Source organism: Ahaetulla prasina, chromosome 4 (genome assembly GCF_028640845.1).
Source record: "Ahaetulla prasina isolate Xishuangbanna chromosome 4, ASM2864084v1, whole genome shotgun sequence".
NCBI classification, from domain to species: Eukaryota; Metazoa; Chordata; class Lepidosauria; order Squamata; family Colubridae; genus Ahaetulla; species Ahaetulla prasina.
In genome coordinates this window covers 1913335-1934659 of record NC_080542.1, presented here as the reverse complement: position 1 = coordinate 1934659, position 21325 = coordinate 1913335, and the positions used below count along the sequence as shown (strand labels likewise).

The window sequence follows — 21325 nt, the reverse complement described above, 5'->3', positions numbered from 1 at the left end:
AAGAAGTCCCAGGAAATAGGGGAAATGGAAGGGACCCCGGAGGTCATCTAGCCCAGCCCCCTGGCTCAAAGGAATCCCAGACAGGGGGGATGGAAAGGACCCTGAAGGTCATCTAGCCCAATCCCCTGGCTCAAAGGAGCCCCAGGGAGTGGGGGATGGAAGGCATCCTGGCATTCATTCTAGCCCAACCCTTCGGCTCAAAGAAGTCCCAGGGAATAGGGGGAATGGAAGGGATCCTGAAGGTCATCTAGCCCAACCCCCTGGCTCAAAGGAGTCCCGGGAAGATGGAAGGGAGCCTGGAGGTCATCTAGCCCAACCCCCTGGCTCAAAGGAGTCCCAGGGAGTGGGGGGGGTGTTGGAAGGGAGCCTGGAGATCATCTAGCCCAACCCCCTGGCTCAAAGGAGTCTCGGGAAGTGGGGGATGGAAGAAACCCTGGAGGTCATCAGCCCAACCCCTGGCCCAAAGGAGTCCCAGGGAGTGGGGGGGGGGTTTGGACGGGATCCCGGAGGTCACCTAGCCGACCCCCCTGGCTCAAAGGAGCCCCAGGGAGTGGAGGGGGGGTTGGAAGGGACCCCGGAGGTCATCTAGCCCAATCTCCTGGCTCAAAAGAGTCCTGGGGCGGGGTATGGAAGGGACCCCAGAGGTCATCTAGCCCAACTCCCTGGCTCAAAGGAGTCCCAGAGAGGGGCAGATGAAAGGGACTCTGGCATTCATCTAGCCCAACCCTACGGCTCAAAGAAGTCCCAGGGAATAGGGGGAATGAAAGGGACCCCAGAGGTCATCTAGCCCAACCCCCTGGCTCAAAGGAATCCCAGACAGGGGGGATGGAAGGGACCCTGAAGGTCATCTAGCCCAACCCCCTGGCTCAAAGGAGCCCCAGGGAGTGGGGGATGGAAGGGATCCTGGCATTCATTCTAGCCCAACCCTTCGGCTCAAAGAAGTCCCAGGGAATAGGGGAAATGGAAGGGATCCTGAAGGTCATCTAGCCCAACCCCCTGGCTCAAAGGAGTCTCGGGAAGATGGAAGGGACCCTGGAGGTCATCTAGCCCAACCTCCTGGCTCAAAGGAGTCCCAGGGAGTGGGGGGGGGCGGTTTGGAAGGGAGCCTGGAGGTCATCTAGCCCAACCCCCTGGCTCAAAGGAGTCCCAGGGAGTGGGGGGGGGGTGTTGGAAGGGAGCCTGGAGATCATCTAGCCCAACCCCCTGGCTCAAAGGAGTCCCAGGGAGTGGGGGGGGCGGTTTGGAAGGGATCCTGGAGGTCATCTAGCCCAACCCCCTGGCTCAAAGGAGCCCCAGGGAGTGTGGGGGTTAGAAGGGAGCCTGGAGGTCATCTAGCCCAACCCCCTGGCTCAAAGGAGTCTCGGGAAGATGGAAGGGACCCTGGAGGTCATCTAGCCCAACCTCCTGGCTCAAAGGAGTCCTGGGGGCGGGGTATGGAAGGGATCCTGGAGGTCATCTAGCCCAACCCCCTGGCTCAAAGGAGTCCCAGAGAGGGGCAGATGAAAGGGACTCTGGCATTCATCTAGCCCAACCCTACGGCTCAAAGAAGTCCCAGGAAATAGGGGAAATGGAAGGGACCCCGGAGGTCATCTAGCCCAGCCCCCTGGCTCAAAGGAATCCCAGACAGGGGGGATGGAAAGGACCCTGAAGGTCATCTAGCCCAATCCCCTGGCTCAAAGGAGCCCCAGGGAGTGGGGGATGGAAGGCATCCTGGCATTCATTCTAGCCCAACCCTTCGGCTCAAAGAAGTCCCAGGGAATAGGGGGAATGGAAGGGATCCTGAAGGTCATCTAGCCCAACCCCCTGGCTCAAAGGAGTCCCGGGAAGATGGAAGGGAGCCTGGAGGTCATCTAGCCCAACCCCCTGGCTCAAAGGAGTCCCAGGGAGTGGGGGGGGTGTTGGAAGGGAGCCTGGAGATCATCTAGCCCAACCCCCTGGCTCAAAGGAGTCTCGGGAAGTGGGGGATGGAAGAAACCCTGGAGGTCATCTAGCCCAACCCCCTGGCTCAAAGGAGTCCCAGGGAGTGGGGGGGGGGTTTGGAAGGGATCCCGGAGGTCATCTAGCCCAACCCCCTGGCTCAAAGGAGTCCCAGGGAGTGGAGGGGGGGTTGGAAGGGACCCCGGAGGTCATCTAGCCCAATCTCCTGGCTCAAAAGAGTCCTGGGGCGGGGTATGGAAGGGACCCCAGAGGTCATCTAGCCCAACTCCCTGGCTCAAAGGAGTCCCAGAGAGGGGCAGATGAAAGGGACTCTGGCATTCATCTAGCCCAACCCTACGGCTCAAAGAAGTCCCAGGGAATAGGGGGAATGAAAGGGACCCCAGAGGTCATCTAGCCCAACCCCCTGGCTCAAAGGAATCCCAGACAGGGGGGATGGAAGGGACCCTGAAGGTCATCTAGCCCAACCCCCTGGCTCAAAGGAGCCCCAGGGAGTGGGGGATGGAAGGGATCCTGGCATTCATTCTAGCCCAACCCTTCGGCTCAAAGAAGTCCCAGGGAATAGGGGAAATGGAAGGGATCCTGAAGGTCATCTAGCCCAACCCCCTGGCTCAAAGGAGTCTCGGGAAGATGGAAGGGACCCTGGAGGTCATCTAGCCCAACCTCCTGGCTCAAAGGAGTCCCAGGGAGTGGGGGGGGCGGTTTGGAAGGGAGCCTGGAGGTCATCTAGCCCAACCCCCTGGCTCAAAGGAGTCCCAGGGAGTGGGGGGGGGGTGTTGGAAGGGAGCCTGGAGATCATCTAGCCCAACCCCCTGGCTCAAAGGAGTCCCAGGGAGTGGGGGGGGCGGTTTGGAAGGGATCCTGGAGGTCATCTAGCCCAACCCCCTGGCTCAAAGGAGCCCCAGGGAGTGTGGGGGTTAGAAGGGAGCCTGGAGGTCATCTAGCCCAACCCCCTGGCTCAAAGGAGTCTCGGGAAGATGGAAGGGACCCTGGAGGTCATCTAGCCCAACCTCCTGGCTCAAAGGAGTCCCAGGGAGTGGGGGGTTTGGAAGGGATCCTGGAGGTCATCTAGCCCAACCCCCTGGCTCAAAGGAGTCCCAGAGAGGGGCAGATGAAAGGGACTCTGGCATTCATCTAGCCCAACCCTACGGCTCAAAGAAGTCCCAGGAAATAGGGGAAATGGAAGGGACCCCGGAGGTCATCTAGCCCAGCCCCCTGGCTCAAAGGAATCCCAGACAGGGGGGATGGAAAGGACCCTGAAGGTCATCTAGCCCAATCCCCTGGCTCAAAGGAGCCCCAGGGAGTGGGGGATGGAAGGCATCCTGGCATTCATTCTAGCCCAACCCTTCGGCTCAAAGAAGTCCCAGGGAATAGGGGGAATGGAAGGGATCCTGAAGGTCATCTAGCCCAACCCCCTGGCTCAAAGGAGTCCCGGGAAGATGGAAGGAGCCTGAGGTCATCTAGCCCAACCCCCTGGCTCAAAGGAGTCCCAGGGAGTGGGGGGGGTGTTGGAAGGGAGCCTGGAGATCATCTAGCCCAACCCCCTGGCTCAAAGGAGTCTCGGGAAGTGGGGGATGGAAGAAACCCTGGAGGTCATCTAGCCCAACCCCCTGGCTCAAAGGAGTCCCAGGGAGTGGGGGGGGGGTTTGGAAGGGATCCCGGAGGTCATCTAGCCCAACCCCCTGGCTCAAAGGAGTCCCAGGGAGTGGAGGGGGGGTTGGAAGGGACCCCGGAGGTCATCTAGCCCAATCTCCTGGCTCAAAAGGGTCCTGGGGCGGGGGATGGAAGGGACCCTGAGGTCTTCTAGCCCAACTCCTGGCTCAAAGGAGTCCCAGAGAGGGGCAGATGAAAGGGACTCTGGCATTCATCTAGCCCAACCCTACGGCTCAAAGAAGTCCCAGGGAATAGGGGGAATGAAAGGGACCCCAGAGGTCATCTAGCCCAACCCCCTGGCTCAAAGGAGCCCCAGAGAGGGGCAGATGAAAGGGACTCTGGCATTCATCTAGCCCAACCCTACGGCTCAAAGAAGTCCCAGGGAATAGGGGGAATGAAAGGGACCCCAGAGGTCATCTAGCCCAACCCCCTGGCTCAAAGGAATCCCAGACAGGGGGGATGGAAGGGACCCTGAAGGTCATCTAGCCCAACCCCCTGGCTCAAAGGAGCCCCAGGGAGTGGGGGATGGAAGGCATCCTGGCATTCATTCTAGCCCAACCCTTCGGCTCAAAGAAATCCCAGGGAATAGGGGGAATGGAAGGGATCCTGAAGGTCATCTAGCCCAACTCCCTGGCTCAAAGGAGTCCCGGGAAGATGGAAGGGACCCTGGAGGTCATCTAGCCCAACCTCCTGGCTCAAAGGAGTCCCAGGGAGTGGGGGGTTTGGAAGGGATCCTGGAGGTCATCTAGCCCAACCCCCTGGCTCAAAGGAGTCCCAGGGAGTGGGGGAGCGTTGGAAGGGATCCTGGAGGTCATCTAACCCAACCCCCTGGCTCAAAGGAGTCCCGGGGGGGGGGATGGAAGGGACCCTGGAGGTCTTCTAGCCCAACCTCCTGGCTCAAAGGAGTCCCAGGGAGTGGGGGGGGGGTTGGAAGGGATCCTAGAGGTCATCTAGCCCAACCCCCTGGCTCAAAGGAGTCCCGGGGGGGGATGGAAGGGATCCTAGAGGTCATCTAGCCCAACCCCCTGGCTCAAAGGAGTCCCGGGGGGGGGGATGGAAGGGATCCTGGAGGTCATCTAGCCCAACCCCCTGGCTCAAAGGAGTCCCAGAGAGGGGCAGATGGAAGAGACTCTGGCATTCATCTAGCCCAACCCTACGGCTCAAGAATGTCCCAGGGAATAGGGGGAATGGAAGGGACCCCGGAGGTCATTTAGCCCAACCCCCTGGCTCAAAGGAATCCCAGACAGGGGGGATGGAAGGGACCCTGAAGGTCATCTAGCCCAACCCCCTGGCTCAAAGGAGTCCCGGGGAGTGGGGGGGGATGGAAGGGACCCCGGAGGTCATCTAGCCCAACCCCTTTCGGTTCCTTGCAATAATGAGTCACCTGTGGATGCCGGAGCACTCGATGCAAAGGGTGATGCCCAGGTTGATGCTGGCCCACTCGGGGGCCGCCTCCCGGCAGTCGCAACACTGGGCGTTGCCCTCCAGGCGCTGCACTTGATCTACCACGTGCTTGTCCACCCCGCCCCGCAGTTTGTGGCTGGAGGGGGACTGCAGGGTGGCCGCCGTCAGGGACACGCTCCGCTCCAGATGCTGACACCCCCCCCCAAGAAAAAAAAACGAAAAAAAAACATTATCGGCAAAAGGCAGCACAGACAGAATAAGAGCCGGAAGGGACTTCCGAGGTCATCTAGTCCAACCCCTGGAGACCCGATACTGTTCCAGACAAATAGGCACGTAATGTACCGTGTCTACGTAATACAGGTAAGAATATGTATGTCATGTAATCAGAACAGAGCTCGAAGGGACCTCGGAGGTCATCTAGCCCAGCCCGCTGCTTAAGCGGGAGACCCTATAATCATTTCAGACAAGTGGCCGTCCAGCCTCTTCTTAAAAATCTCCAGTGATGATTCCAGATTGCACTGTTATAGAGACAAAACTGATTTTGAGTTTAATAACTGCCGCAAGACTATTGAATGCACAATATTGGACGAAAGAAGACTTGCCTGCAATTGGAGAATGGATCAGTAAAGTATCAAATTTAGCAGAAATGGCAAAAATTTCTGCCTACTTGAAAGACTGTACACAAGAAAAATATATTTTGGAATGGAGAAAGTGGATCGATTATATTCGATTAAATAAGTATCAGATTAAAAAATACCAATTAGTTTTTGAGTGAAGTTAGGAATTGACATGTGTTAGAGTTTAAGAAAGAAGGGAATTGATAGTGTGATGGTGTGAAATGGAATATGTTTTATGTTATATTTTAGATTATATTTGTTAGTTACTATACCCTGTATAATTGCTACCAACCTGCCTTCCATTGAGGACCTGTATACTGCACGAATCAAGAAGAGGGCCGTGAAAATATTTGCAGATCCCTCGCATCCTGGATATAAACTGTTTCAACTCCTACCCTCAAAACGACGCTATAGAGCACTGCACACCAGAACAACTAGACACAAGGAGAGTTTTTTCCCGAAGGCCATCACTCTGCTAAACAAATAATTCCCTCAACACTGTCAAACTATTTACTGAATCTGCACTACTATTAATCTTCTCATCGTTCCCATCACCAATCTCTTTCCACTTATGACTGTATGACTATAACTTGTTGCTGGCAATCCTTATGATTTATATTGATATATTGATCATCAATTGTGTTGTAAATGTTGTACCTTGATGAAGGTATCTTGTCTTTTATGTACACTGAGAGCATCTGCACCAAGACAAATTCCTTGTGTGTCCAATCACACTTGGCCAATAAAATTCTATTCTATTCTGTTCTATTCTATTCTGTTCTGGGAAGTCTCGGGGGGGGAGGGGGGAAATGGGGGGGAAAGGGGAAGATTATAAATTGATTGATTGCCACTGTACAGGAATAATGGTAGAATTAAACAAGTTGGAATGGTGTAGAGTCGGGACTGCTCGGTAACCACTCCCGAAGGGAAAGGGTAAGGAAAGAGGAGTAAAGAAGGAAGAAAGTAGGCAGGTAGGTTGGAAAGAAGGGAGGGAGAAGAAAGGATAGGAGGAGAAGAAGGAGGAGAAGATAGAGGGTTAGAAAAGATGGTAGTGAGAAGTGGGGAAGAGGTGGGGAAGTAGGAAAGCGAGGAGAAGGATGGTGGGGAAAGTTGAAGAAGGATGAGAAGGGTAGAAAGGATTAAGGGAGGGAGTGGTGCTGGAGCAAGCCTGATTGAGCATAATCTGAGTATAGGATCGATTGTTGGATAAGTGATTGTATTGTACACTGGTCAAATTGTGGGAATTATTATGGAAAATAAAAAATTTTGCAAAAAAAAAAGAAAGAAAGAAAGAAAGAAAAAAAAAAATCTCCAGTGATGGACCACCCACAATTTCTGGTGGCAAGCCGTTCCACTGGCTAATCGTCCTCGCTGTTAGGAAGCTGCAAGTCCTCGACTTACGACCACAGTGGAGCCCCAAATCCCTCAACTGCCGTAAATGTGAGACCCTTGCCGAGGGCCCCAGTGGCCGTCACGTAACCCCAGGGGTGGTGCGACTGGTCATAACGTGAGGACAAGTCACGTGACTTTTTTAAAAGACCTTTGTAACTTCAAATCATCGTTAAACGGTCGTAAAACGAGGACATGAGGACCCCCACACACACACCTCTTATAACGACCTCGTCACAAATTGGGCTGGAGGGCGCCGGGTCTTACCTGTCCAGGGGATTCCGGCCGATCCTCGTTGTACGCCGAGGCGATGCTGTTCTGGACAGCGCACATCCAGGCCTGTAGGTGGCGCTCCGAATCCGCCTGCAGGAGGCATGTCCTAAAGCAAGACGGAAGGAGAGGCTATTGGACCCTGGACCTCGACTTACGACCAAAACGGAGCCCAACCTTTCTGTTGTTAAGTGAGACAGTTGCTAAGTGAATTCTGCCCCATTTTACGACCGTTCTCGCCACAGTCGTTAAGTGAATCGCCGCAGTTGCTGCATTCTTATTACAATCGTTGCCGTCGTTATACCGTTTTTCACACTTACGACCGTTGCAACATCCCCGTGATTTACATTCGGACGCAAGTCAACGGGGGAGAAGCCGGATTCACTTAAGGACAGGGTGACTCATTTAAGAACGGCGGCGGTTCCCCTCACAGTCGCGTCCGCTCAAGTTATAAAAATGGGACGAAATTCGCTCAACAAACGTTTCCGCTTAGTGACAAGTGTGGGCCCTCCATTGCGGTCGTAAGCCGAGGACGACCTGTTTTGATGTCAAAACGTATAAACGTTGTTTATCGTTGCGATACGTGAGTGTGTTTTGTTAAATACTTTTTTGGGGGGTTTTTTTTCTCCCTTTCAATTCACCTTTTTTTTTTTTAACGTCATTCTTTAGCTTTCGTTTGCGTTTGTAATTTAACATCTATTTATTTGCGCAGGACTGGACTAGATTTTTAAAAAAATTTTAAAATTTTAAATGTCTAAATTTTAGATTTGGTTTTAAATTGGGTTTTATTGTTTATATGTCTATTTTAAATTTTGGCCTATATAATAAGTTTTTTAGATGGATGTTTTATTTGTATATTTATGTGTTTTTATATGGCTGTACACCGCCCTGAGTCCCTAGGGAGATAGGGCGGTATAAAAGTACGAATAAATGAAAATGAAAAAATGAAATGAAATTTTTATTTTTGGAGGGGAGTTCATTTTTTGGGAATGGACTAAAAATTTGGTCGAAGAACGAGAGGCGAAAAAGAGAGGGAAATGGGACCCCCGCCCTTCAAGGGCATTGATGGGAAGGGCCCTGGCGCCATCTTGACTTTTTTGACCTCTTCCCCCCCGCGGGAACGGCCTGGGGAGGAAGAGGGGAGGGGACTCACTTGGAGGGGGAGACCACCTCAAAACAGAAGCGGCGCTCGTGATCCGGACACGGCTTGACCGTACAGAGACGGAGGTCTTCTACCACCACCGTCACCACGTCCTGGGGGAGAAAATGGGGGGGGAGGAGGAGGAAGAAGAAGAAGGGGACGACGTGAGGGGTCCAGCTCAGGCCCCCCACACACACACCCCCAACTCCCACCCACCCAGATGCTGGAGAGAAGTTTCCGGCATTTCCATCCAGGTTCCTTCCTTCCTTCCTTTCTTAATCCTTTCTCTTTCTTTCCTTCCTTTCTCCTTTCTCTTTCTTTCCTTTCTTTCTTCTTTGTTTCTGCCTTCTTTTTCTCTTTCTCTCTCTCCCTTCCTTCCTTTCCTTTCCTCTTTCTTTTTTTCCTGCCTCTTCCTGCCTCTTCTTTTTCTTGCTCTGCTTCCTTCTTTTCCTTCCTTCCTCTCCTCCCTTCCTTCCTTTTTCTTTTCTTCCTTTCTCTTTCTTCTTTGTTTCTGCCTTCTTTTTCTCTTTCTCTCTCTCCCTTCCTTCTTCCCTCTTTCCTTTCTCGTCCTCCATCTCCTTCTCCTAGCCTTTCTTTTTCCCTCTCTCCCCTTCTTTTTTGTTCTCTTCCTTCTTGTCCTCCCTTCTTTTCCTTCTCTCTCTCTCTCTCCTTCCTTTCTCCCCTCCCTCTTCTCCTCTTTATCCCTCCCTCTTCTTTTCCTTCTCTTTCCTTCTTGTCCTCCCTTCCTCTCCTCTTTCCTTCCTTCCTTCCCTCCCTTTTTCTTTCTTTCTTACTCTTTCTTTCCATTTTCTTTCTTTCTCTCTCTCTCCCTTCTTTTCCTTTTCCTTTTATTTTTCCTTTTCCTTCCTTCCTTTTCCTTCCTTTCTTTTTCCTGCCTCTTCCTCCTCTTCTTTTTCTTGCTCTGCTTCCTTCTTTTCCTTTCCTTCCCTCTCCTCCCCTTCCTTCCTTTCTTTTTTTTCTTTCTTTCTTTCTTCTTTGTTTCTGCCTTCTTTTTCTCTTTCTCTCCCTCCCTTCCTTCTTCCTTCTTTCCTTTCTCTTCATCTCCTTCTCCTATCCTTTCTTTATCCCTCCCTCCCCTTCTTTTTTGTTCTTGCCCTTCTCCTTCTTGTCATCCCTCCCTCCCTCTCCTTTCTTCCCTCCCTCTCCTTCCTTTCTTCCCTCCCTCTCCTCCGCTTTATCCCTCCCTCTTCTTTTCGTTCTCTTTCCTTCTTGTCCTCCCTTCCTCTCCTCTTTCCTTCCTTCCTTCCCTCCCTTTTTCTTTCTTTCTTACTCTTTCTTTCCATTTTCTTTCCTTCTCTCTCTCCCTTCCTTCTTTTCCTTTTATTTTTCCTTTTCCTTCCTTCCTTTCCTTTCCTCTTTCTTTTTTTCCTGCCTCTTCCTCCTCTTCTTTTTCTTGTTTTGCTTCCTTCTTTTCCTTTCCTTCCCTCTCCTCCCCTCCCTCCCGCCCAATAAAAATTGCCCCCCCCCCGGTCCTCCAAAGAAGCCCCCCCGCCTCACCTTGGCCTTCTTCTGATATACCAGCTGGTTGTTCTGGATGGAGAACCAGCGCCTGCAATGGAGATACAGCAGCTGAGCAGGGAAGCTGGCAGGAGGGACAGAAGCCAGGAGAGCTTCCCTAGGCCAGAGCAGTCTACCACACCGAGAACAATGGCAGGGCCAGGCTCCCTTCAACCTCAAAGGTTAAACAGGCAAAGGGAGTCCCTGACCGCAGTTAGGATCAGAATTTTTCTCGCTAAGCAAGGCGGTTGTTAACAGGGACGCTGCAATGGTCGTAAGTGTGAAAAAAGATCATCAGTCAATTTTTTCAGTGCCGTGGTGACTTCGAATGGTCACTAAATGAATGGCTGGAAGTTGAGGAGTACCCTATACTAAGAAAGTTACCCCATCAAAAATATATATATTTGTTCTTGTCCTATCCATGTTGAATTCTGGTAAACCTTTGCCAACTGGGGAATTCTGGGAATTCAAGTCCAGAAATCGTAAATCAAACTGACTGGGGAATTCTGGGAGTTGAAGTCCAGACAACTTAAATCAAACTGGGGAATTCTGGGAATTCAAGTCCAGAAATAGTAAATCAAACTGACTGGGGAATTCTGGAAGTCGAAGTCCAGACAACTTAAATCAAACTGACTAGGGAATTCTGGGAGTTGAAGTCCAGAAATCTTAAAATCAAACTGACTGGGGAATTCTGGGAGTCGAAGTCCAGACATCTTAAATCAAACTGACCGGGAAATTCTGGGAGTTGAAGTCCAGAAATCTTAAAATCAAACTGACTGGGGAATTCTGGGAGTTGAAGTCCAGACAGCTTAAATCAAACTGGGGAATTCTGGGAGTCAAAGTCCAGAAATCTTAAAATCAAATTGACTGGGGAATTCTGGGAGTCGAAGTCCAGACAGTTTAAATCAAACTGGGGAATTCTGGGAATTGAAGTCCAGAAATCTTAAAATCAAACTGACTGGGGAATTCTGGGAGTTGAAGTCCAGACATCTTAAATCAAACTGACTGGGGAATTATGGGAGTTGAAGTTCAGACATCTTAAATCAAATTGGGGAATTCTGGGAGTCGAAGTCCAGACATCTTAAATCAAACTGGGGAATCCTGGGAGTCGAAGTCTGGAGATCTTAAAGATGCTCAGGTGTGCAAACCCCGCTCTATGAGAGGACCCAGGTGTGCTCGTCCAGGTAAGGCAGGCTAAGCTCACCTGCTCCAGGTCTTGAAGGCGTTGCTGGCCCGTTTGTACAGGTATCCTTCCGTCACCACCTGGCCTGGTTCGGCCTGGATTTCTGGAACATCATCATCTTGGCTCAAATCCTGGACAAGGTGAGAAGACAGCATGAGCCTGCACGCCAAGGACCTTCTGTTGGCCAACGGAAGCCAAAATCCCACTTCAGCTATTCCCGCTATCGGAGGAAACTCCTCCCTTTGGGCCCAAGCCCCGCCCCTTCTTTCAGAAGCTCCTCCCACCTGTTTAAACTCTACCTGCAGGACTAAACCTGGATGTCCACCTGTAAAACTCAGCTTCTCAAGACCAGGAAACTCAGGGGATCCTCCACCGAAGCCTCTACAGGCAGTCCTCGACTTACGACCGTTTGTAACGGACGTATGACTGATCCTCGCACTCGGAACCATTGTAGTGTCATGGGATCAAAACTCAGCCGATGTGCATGTATTTATGACGGTTGCAGCATTTTGGGGTCTTCCCAACAAGCAAGATCAATGGGGGGGGGAAGCTGGATTCGTTTAATGACCGCCTTAACGGCTATGATTCACTTAACAACCGTGGCCAAAAAGGGTCATAAAAGGAGGCTCAACGACTCAGGTCAACCAGGGTAGCTGGCAAGGAAGGGCACCAATGGCCATCCCGAGATGTTTCGCTCAACAACCACGAGAAACAGGGCATAAAATGAGGCGCAGCCACCCATGTCTCACTTAACAACTGTACTGCTTAAGGATGACTTTTTCGGTTCTTACTGTGGTCGTAACGTCGAGGACTCACCCTTTACACAAAAGGAAACACTGGAAAATTTTAAAATTCTGCAAAGTTCACCGCAAATTTTTTTTCTTTCTTTCTAAGGCTGCACCCCTGGGTAAGTGGAGGGCGACTCTTCTGTGCAGCAAGTCCTCGACATATGACCGCAATCGACCCCCCCCAAATTCCTATCACTAAGCGGGACACCTTCGTTAAGTGAACGTTTTCTCCCGTCTCACCACTTTCCCTGCCACCGTCGTTAAGTGAACTCCTGCGGCTGTTCGGTTAGCAACACCGTCGTTAAGTGAATCTGGTTTCCCCATTGACTTTGCTTGTCCGTAGGTTGCAAAAGGGGGATTGTGCCCCCCCCCCCCGGGACGCTGCGACCGTCCTAACTAGGAGTCAGTTGCCAAGCGTCCGAATTTTGTTCGTGCGACCAAGGAGATGGCTGCAACGGTCGTAAGTCTGAGAAACGTTCCTAAGTCACTTTTTGTAACTTTGAATGGTCACTAAATGAACTGTTGCAAGTCCAGGACTACCTGTAATTTGGGAAGGCTGATCCCACACCTCCCTCAACAACTCTTCCCCTCGCAACCCACCCGAGAAGGGAGCTCCCTTCCCCACCAACCTCTCCGCAAGGGTTCAGCCGAGCCCCCCCCAACCCCCCCCCACTCCCGGTCACCCCAAATATACAGATGTCAGGTTCGGAGGGTGGGGGGGTGCAGGGGGTAAGTGGTCGCCCAACAGCAGTTGAGACAGACAGAGGCAGAAGTGAGTTTTCCTGGCGTTGGGGCAGTCCAGCTAGCTAGATTAACAGAGTCGGAAGGGACTCTGGAGGTCATCTAGTCCAACCCCCCACCCACCCCTGCCGCCGCCCAAGCAGGAAAACCTACACCATTTCTGACAGATGGCCATCCAGTCTCTTCTTGAAGGCCTCCAGGGATGAATCTCCCACAACCTCCATCAACAACAGGATCCATCATTAACAGATTAACAGTCAGAAGGGACCTGGTAGGTCATCTAGTCCAACCCCCTAGCCCAAACAGACCCTACACTATTTCTGACAAATGGCAGTCCTGTCTCTTCTTGGAAGCCTCCAGGGATGAAGCTCCCACAATTTCTGAATAACAGAATAATAACAGATTAATGGAAGGGACCTTGTAGGTCATCCAGTCCAACCCCCGGCCCAAGCAGGAGACCCTACACCATTTCTGACAGCTGACAATCCAGTCTCTTCTTGAAAGCTCCCACAACTTCGGAAGCCAACTTCTGTTCCATGGTTTGATTGTTCTCACTGTCAGAAAATTGCTCCTTATTTCTAACTTGAATCTCTCCTTGGTCAGTTTCCATCCATTATTTCTGGTCTGGCCTTTGGGTGCTTTGGAGAATAGCTTGACCCCCTTCCTCCTCTCTAGGGCAGCCCCATAAATATTGGAAGATGCTCTCATGTCTCCCCTGGTCCTTCTCTTCACTAGACTAGCCAAGCCCAGTTCCTGCAACCGGTCCATCATATGTTTTAGCCTCCGGTCCCCTCATCATCCTGGTTGCTCTTCTCTGCACTTTTTCTAGAGTCTCAACCTCTTTTTTATAGTCTGATGACCAAAATTGGATGCAGTACTCTAGGTGTGGCCTTACTAAGCCTTTATAGAGTGGTATTAGCACCTTCCTTGATCTGGATTGTATCCCTCGGTTAATGTAATTAAGGATTGCATTGGCTTTTTTGGCTGCCGCCCGCACACGGCTGGCTCCTATTTATTTATTTATTTATTTGTTTTGTCACAACAATATATGTAAGTATCATACAAAAGGATTATATAGTACATAAACATATATATGAGGAAATATTAGGAGGTATAAGCATATATATATATATAAGAAGAAGAAAAGAAAAAAAAACAATAGGACAGGAACGGTAGGCACGTTTGTGCTCTTATGCACGCCCCTTATGGTCCTCTTAGGAATGGGGTGAGGTCAATATTAGAAAGTTTTTGGTTAAAGCTTTTGGGATTATGAGAAGAGACCACAGAGTCAGGTAAAGTATTCCAAGCACTTATGATTCTGTTGCAGAAGTCATATTTTCTGCAATCTAGATTAAAGCGGTTGACATTAAGTTTAAATCTATTAGTTGCTCTAGTATTATTGCAATTGAAGCTGAAGTAGTCTTTGACAGGAAGGACATTACAATAGATTATTCTGTGAGTTAAACTTAGGTCTTGTCGAAGGCGACGGAGTTCCAAGTTTTCTAAGCCTAGGATTTCAAGTCTGGTGGGATAAGGTATTTTGTTGTTTAGAGAGGAATGGAGAACTCTTCTTGTAAAATATTTCTGGACACGTTCAATTGTGTTGATGTCAGAGATGTGGTGAGGGTTCCAAACAGGCGAGCTGTATTCTAGAATTGGTCTAGCAAATGTTTTATATGCTCTGGTTAGTAGTGTGGTGTTTTTGGAAAAGAAGCTACGCAAGATTAGGTTTACAATTCTTAGAGCCTTTTTTGCTCCAAGATGCCTCTCACAGTGACCGCTATTAAACCAGGTTTCGCCCCGGGGACCTCACCTTCTGCTTTATGACGGCGTGTCTCTGCTCCATGTCCCTCTTCTCTCGGGCCGATTCCAGGACCAGCTCGTGCAGCTGAAAAAAAGATATGGAAATCCCAGGGCAAAGGGAAGGATGGAGAAAACACCCCCCCCCAATCACCCTCCCTTCGGTATTATTTATTTTATTTATTTATTAATTAAACTTTTATACCGCCCTTCTCCCGAAGGACTCAGGGCGGTGTACAGCCTTCATTTAAAACAATTAATATACATATTAAAATAACAATTAAAAAGCTTATTCAATAAAAGGCCGAAATTAAAACCGTCCAATTGACCATATAAAATACCCGGTAAAATTACAATTAAAAATTAAAAATTTAGAATTTAAAAATCAGGATGGATGGATAAATAAGTTTTCAGTTCCCGGCGAAAGGTAAAATCATGGGGCTGGGAGGAGGGGGTCGCAAACTCGGATGGGGGGGGCGATGTCACTTTGCAGGAAAGTCCAATTCTTGCAAAAGGAAACAGCTGGAATGAGGTTCGAAGTCAATAACCCAGGATGGAAGTTACAGGAAGTCCTCGACTTACGACCGCCATCGAGCCCCCTCCCCTCCCCCCCCCAAAATGTATGCCGCTAAAGCGAGGCATTTCTTCAGGGAGTTTCGCACCCCTTTTGCGACCTTTCTTGTCAAAGTTGTTAAGGTCTTTAAATGAATCCGGCTTTCCCCCCATTTTCCCCCATGGGCTTTTGCTTGTCGGGAGGTCGCAAAAAGGGGATCGCGTGACCTTAGGACTGCCACCGTCGTACGTCTGAGTCAATTGGCAAGCGCCCGAGTTTCGATCCCGTCACCATGAGTATGCTGCAAAAAGGCCATCGCTGACTTTTTCCAGCGCCGTCGTAAATTCAAACGGTCACTAAGTGAACTGTTGCAAGTGGAGGAATGCCTGCTTTGATCCATTCGTTCAATTTCTATATTCTGTCCGTCTCAAATCGGTGACTCTGGACAGTTTACAGTGCAAAAACAATAAAAATTAAAAATCTAAAAATCAATATATACGGCAGCAAGCCAAGGTGAATTCTATTTTCTTCCCTGATATAGGCAGTTCTCAACTTACGACCGTTCGTTTAGTGACCACAGTTACAACAGCCCTGGAAAAAAGGGACTTAGGACCATTTTTCACACTTACGACCGTTGAGTCATCCCGGAGGTCACGCGATTAAACTTCAGAGGCCTGGCGACTGACTCATATTTATGACAGTCGCAGGGTTTTCCAGGGTCATGTGATCCCCTTCGGTGACCTTCCGCCAATCAAAGTCAACGGGGGAAGCCGGATTCACTTAACAACCCTGTGTCTCACTTAATAACTGCAGCAATCTGTACTTAACAACCTTGGCAAGAAAGTTGGTCAAATGGAGCAAAATCCACTTAACGAATGTCTCCACTCAACAGCATAAATTTTGCGGCTCAACTGCGGCCGTAAGTCAAGGACGACCTGTATAGGATCTGAATCTACAGGATGGGGGGGGGAGGGTCCTGCTGTGCTTCAGCTGTAGTTGGGACTACAAGTCCCATCACACCCAACCAATTGATTTTGTTTTTCCCACAACTGGCCTGGCTTTGAACCAATCCTCAATTTTATTGCAACAAAATTTTTCACACCCCTGGAAAGTAAGTCACGAGTTTCTGTTTATTCAGGACTTTCTTTTTCCTGGCTGGTCTCTGACTCTCTTCCATCCATTTCCTCCTCTCTGCCCTTAATTCTGGCCACAAACTCTCCATGCATACACAACGCGGTTTATAATAATGGAAAACAATAAAATAAAATAGGCACTCAAGTAAAATAAGCAGCAAAATGAAACCAAACTGTAAAATAAGGTATCAGTAAAATAAAGAAAAAACGCAATAACATAAAATAATATCTAATGAAATAAAATAAGACATGCAATGAAATAAAATAAAGAAGAAATAAAACATACAATAAAGTAAAGTTAGCTGGGCAATAAATTAAAATAGAAGATGCAATAGAGTACAAGATGCAATAAGACGCCCTGAGTCTTTGGAGAAGGGCGGGATATAAATGCAAAAAAAAAAAAGGAAAAGATGCAATAAAATATAAAGGAAACAAACTAGCAAATAAATAAAATTTGCAATAAAACATATAAGAAAATAAAATAAAATGGCCAATAAATTAAAATACAAATAAAGTACACAATAAAGCAAAATAAAATAGAATAGAATAATAAAATAATAAAATAGAATAGAATATAAAAAAGAATAGACCAGAATAAAATAAAATAATAAAATAATACAATACAATAATAAAATAGAATAGGAACAGTATAGAATAAAACTAAACTAAACTAAAAAATAAATAAATAAATAAAAATAGAATAGAATAGAATAGGAATTAGGAATAGAATAAAACTAAACTAAACTAAATTAAATTAAAAATAAAATAAATAAATAAAAATAGAATAGAATAGAATAGGAATTAGGAATAGAATAAAACTAAGCTAAACTGAACTGAACATAAATAAAAACAAATAAACCAAACTAAAAATAGAATAGAATAGAATAGAACAGAATAGAATAGGAATTAGGAATAAAATAAAACTAAACTAAACTAAAATAAAAATAAATAAAATAAAATAAAATAAAATAAAATAAAATAGAATAGAATAGGAAAAGCTGTTATGAGTAATGTAATTTTTTTTTAAATTTGCATTTATATCCCGCCCTTCTCCGAAGACTCAGGGCGGCTTACACTATGTTAGCAATAGTCTTCATCCATTTGTATATTATATACAAAGTCAACTTATTGCCCCCAACAATCTGGGTCCTCATTTTACCTACCTTATAAAGGATGGAAGGCTGAGTCAACCTTGGGCCTGGTGGGACTTGAACCTGCAGTAATTGCAGGCAGCTGCTGTTAATAACTGCATTAGCAGCCTGAGCCACAGAGGCCCTTTTGATGCGTTTGTCTTTGTGTGTTTTATATATTTTGTTTTTGTGTATTGTGCTTTTTTTTTTTGCATTGTGTATTTTAACTTTTGGAAATTCAATAAATATTATTTTCTAAAAAATAAATAAATAAAATAGAATAGAATAGAATAGAATAGAATAGAATAGAATAGAATAGAATAGAATAGAATAGAATAGGAATTAGGAATAGAATAAAACTAAACTAAACATAAAATAATAAAATAAAAATAAATAAAATAAAATAATATAAAATAAATAAAAATAAAAATAAAATAAAATAAAAATAAAATAAAAATAAAAAAATAAAATAAAATAAAATAAAATAATAAAATAAAATAAAATAAAATAAAATAAAATAAAACAAAATAAAACAAAAAGAAAAACTTTCAGCACCACCTGTCCTCCTCACCTGAGCAGCCAGGCCTTTGCGATATTCCTCCAGTCCCTTGGACGCTTGAGACCCCTGCTCCAGGAAGACGGCCTGGGCCTCCATGAAGGACAGGACCTGGAACAAGCGGAGGCATCAGAAAGGAGACCCCAGCCCAGCTGTCTCTTCAAATAAGATTTGGGCTGCCCTGAAAACGGTTCTTTGCAAACAGACAGAGTGGCAGATAAAATAGGCCAAAAAAAAACCACCCCAGGAGTCTTTGGAGGAAGGAACTTTTGACCAGCTCAGAGGTGCTGTTTTTTGGATTTTCTCATCCGGGATCCCGAAAACGAAAGTTCCGTTAAAACCAGAACGGGAAAAATAGATTTCTTTCGGGCGTGAGAAAGAAAGCCAACTCAAGGCAGATTATATCCGTACGGGGTAGTCCACGACTTAACGATCAAAATTGACCCCCGTTCCGTTGCTAAGCGAGACCGTTGTTAAGTGAGTTTGGTCTCATTTTACGACTTTCCTTGCCGCAGTCGCTTAAGTGAATCGCTGCAGCTGTTCAGTTAGTGAATCTGGCTTCCCCACTGACTTTGCTCGACGGGAGGTCGCAAGAGGGGAATCGCGTGACCCCGGGACCCCGCAACCGTCATAAACGCGAGTCCGTTGCCAAGCGTCTGAATTTTGATCACGCGACCCTGGGGAATGCGGCAACGGTCGTAAGTGCGAAAAAGGGTCCTAAGTCACTTTTTTCAGCGCCGTTGTAACTTTATGCGGTCACTAAACGAACCGCTGTAAGTCGAGAACGACCTGCGTGCCTTAAATGCGGTGACATTGAGATCTGGGGACTTCAACTCCCAGAATTCCCCAGGAGAATTCTGGGAGTTGAAGTCCACAAATCTTAAAGTGTTCAAGTTTGACAAACATCAGTCTAGTTCAGGGGTCTCCAACCTTGGCGACTTTAAGCCTGGAGGACTTCAACTCCCAGAATGCCTTGCTGGCTGGGGAATTCTGGGAGTTGAACTCCTCCAGGCTTAAAGTCGCCAAGGTTGGAGACCCCTGGTCTAGGCCAACCCCATGGATTGCCAGCAACCCCTGGGCCAAAACCGCCCTGCACTGTGGTGTCACTCAGTGCTGAGTGCAAAACATGCTCAAATCAGACAACCCCCCCCCCCCGGCATCCCACAGTAGCCACCTTTGCGAATGTGTGCCAAAAACCAAGCTACACACACACACGTGCACACACACACACACACACACACACCCCTTAGCAAGGCCCTCCCCTCTCCTCTCCGGGCAACAGGCTCAAGGCTGGGGATGATGGGACTTGCAGTCCAAGAGCCCAAGGTTGGGGAAGGGAGTTAACTCACGAATTTAAGGATCTCAGATTTCTTCTTGGATTGAATCACGTTGATCTGAAAGACAAGGAGAAAGGCCTGGAGTTCGAATCCCGCCTCGAGCCGCCACGCTCGAGGTGTCCCCAGAGCCCCCGCTGTCCCACCAGACTCAGAAACGGGACCTCCCGCACCTGTAACACGTAGTCGAGGGCTCGGTTACGGAAGGTGGTCCGGGCTGCTTTGAGGGCGGTTACGGCTTCCTCGGCATCGTGTTGGCGCCGACGGGGCACCTCGGCATTATGGTGCAAGGCGCTGCTGAGACTTTCGCTGCCGCGTTCGAATTCCTTCCGGGTCTCTTTGAACTGCTTAATGTCCCTGAAGGAGAAGAAGAGTGCAGGGTTCACACAACGTCCTTAACCCGGGTTAGCTGCATTCACAGAACGGGTGGTCCCAGAACACGTTGACCGTCTCACAGAGTTACGTATGATATATATATATTTATTTATTTATCTCCTGTTTTTTTCCACTTTGTAAGTGATTCAAGTCGGCGAGGATACTCAATACTCTTTCTTCCGACTGCTTTTCCCCACAACAACCACCCTGTGAGGTGGGTTGGGCTAAGAGAGGGAGCGACTGTCCGAACGTCACCCAGCTGGCTTTCATGCCTAAGGCGGGCTAGAACTCCCAGTCTCCTGGTGATTGGCCCAAAGTCACCCACTGGCTTTCCTGCCAAGATAGAACTAGAACTCGCAATCTCCCGGTGATTGGCCCAAAGTTACCCAGCCGGCTTTCATGCCTAAGGCGAGACTAGAACTCACCGTCTCCTGGTGATTGGCCCAAAGTCACCCAGCTGGCTTTCATGCCTAAGGTGGGACTAGAACTCCCAGTCTCCTGGTGATTGGCCCAAAGTCACCCACTGGCTTTCCTGCCAAGATAGAACTAGAACTCGCAATCTCCCGGTGATTGGCCCAAAGTTACCCAGTCAGCTGTCATGCCTAAGGTGGGACTAGAACTCCCAATCTCCTGGTGATTGGCCCAAATTCACCCAGCTGGCTTTCATGCCTAAGGTGGGACTAGAATTCCCAGTCTCCTGGTGATTGGCCCAAAGTCACCCAGCTGGCTTTCATGCCTAAGGTGGGACTAGAACTCCCAGTCTCCTGGTGATTGGCCCAAAGTCACCCACTGGCTTTCCTGCCAAGATAGAACTAGAACTCGCAATCTCCCGGTGATTGGCCCAAAGTTACCCAGTCAGCTGTCATGCCTAAAGTGGGACTAGAACTCCCAATCTCCTGGTGATTGGCCCAAAGTTACCCAGCCGGCTTTCATGCCTAAGGCGAGACTAGAACTCACCGTCTCTTGATGATTGGCCAAAGTCATTCAGCCGCTTTTAATGCCTAAGGCGGGACTAGAACTCACCGTCTCCTGGTTCCTAGTATGGCGCCTTAACCACTAGACCAAACTTTCTCTGGGAAGCCGATGGGTGCGTTCTAACCCCCAATATCTTGTCGAGCATTTTGTGAGATCGCAGATATGTGGGGAGGTCAGCTACCAAATGCAAAGCTAACCGTAGTTGGTGCCTTTTTTTTTTCACAGATTAACAGAGTTGGAAGGGATGTTGGAGGTCATCTAGTCCACCCCCCCCCCCCGCCCAAGCAGGAGACCCTACACCAATTCTGACAAATGGCAGTCCAGTCTCTTCTTGAAAGTCTCTAGAGATAAAACTTTAAGAAGGCAAAGATAAAGGTTTCCCTCGCACATATGTGCTACTCCAGGGGTCTGCAAACTTGGCTCCTTTAAGACTTGCGGACTTCAACTCCCAGAGTCCCTCAGCCAGCAAAGCTGGCTGAGGAACTCTGGGAGTTGAAGTCCGCAAGTCTTAAAGGAGCCAAGTTTGCAGACCCCTGTGCTAGTCGTTCCCAACTCTAGGGGGCGGTGTTCATCTCCGTTTGTAAGCCGAAGAATCAGCGCTTTCCGAAGACGTCTCCGTGGTCATGTGGCCGGCATGACTCCAGTTCAAATCCTGTTCAGTCCCGAATAATTCCCACCCAATAATTTTTGGGTTGTTTTCACACAACACGCTAAGCCAACGGACTCCCATTGGATGCACTTACTCCTTCACCAGAGCTTGTAGCTGCTGCTTCAGAGACTGCTGCGCGGTCTCCAGGAGTTCCTAGGATCAAAAAAAAAAAAAAAAAGCC

The 21325-nt window shown here is 48.4% G+C and overlaps 2 protein-coding genes across 2 annotated transcripts in view; one reads left to right on the top strand and one right to left on the bottom strand.

Annotated features, from left to right (window-relative positions):
* The window catches only part of ATP1B2 (ATPase Na+/K+ transporting subunit beta 2), a 193345-nt gene extending 180778 nt beyond the window's left edge, over positions 1 to 12567 (top strand). The window contains exon 8 of the mRNA XM_058181591.1: positions 12556 to 12567. The gene's annotated coding sequence lies outside the window, so the exon portion shown is untranslated. The remainder of the gene's footprint in view (positions 1 to 12555) is intronic.
* ACAP1 (ArfGAP with coiled-coil, ankyrin repeat and PH domains 1) overlaps positions 1 to 21325 on the bottom strand; it is a 48272-nt gene that overhangs the window by 11912 nt on the left and 15035 nt on the right. Inside the window, exons 5-14 of the mRNA XM_058181593.1 lie at positions 21239 to 21297; positions 19319 to 19502; positions 19161 to 19205; positions 17827 to 17922; positions 14453 to 14527; positions 11132 to 11241; positions 9928 to 9979; positions 8422 to 8522; positions 7266 to 7377; positions 4973 to 5181 (exon numbers count right to left, since the gene is read on the bottom strand). Of these exons, the coding sequence (XP_058037576.1) occupies positions 4973 to 5181; positions 7266 to 7377; positions 8422 to 8522; positions 9928 to 9979; positions 11132 to 11241; positions 14453 to 14527; positions 17827 to 17922; positions 19161 to 19205; positions 19319 to 19502; positions 21239 to 21297 (1043 nt within the window). The remainder of the gene's footprint in view (positions 1 to 4972; positions 5182 to 7265; positions 7378 to 8421; positions 8523 to 9927; positions 9980 to 11131; positions 11242 to 14452; positions 14528 to 17826; positions 17923 to 19160; positions 19206 to 19318; positions 19503 to 21238; positions 21298 to 21325) is intronic.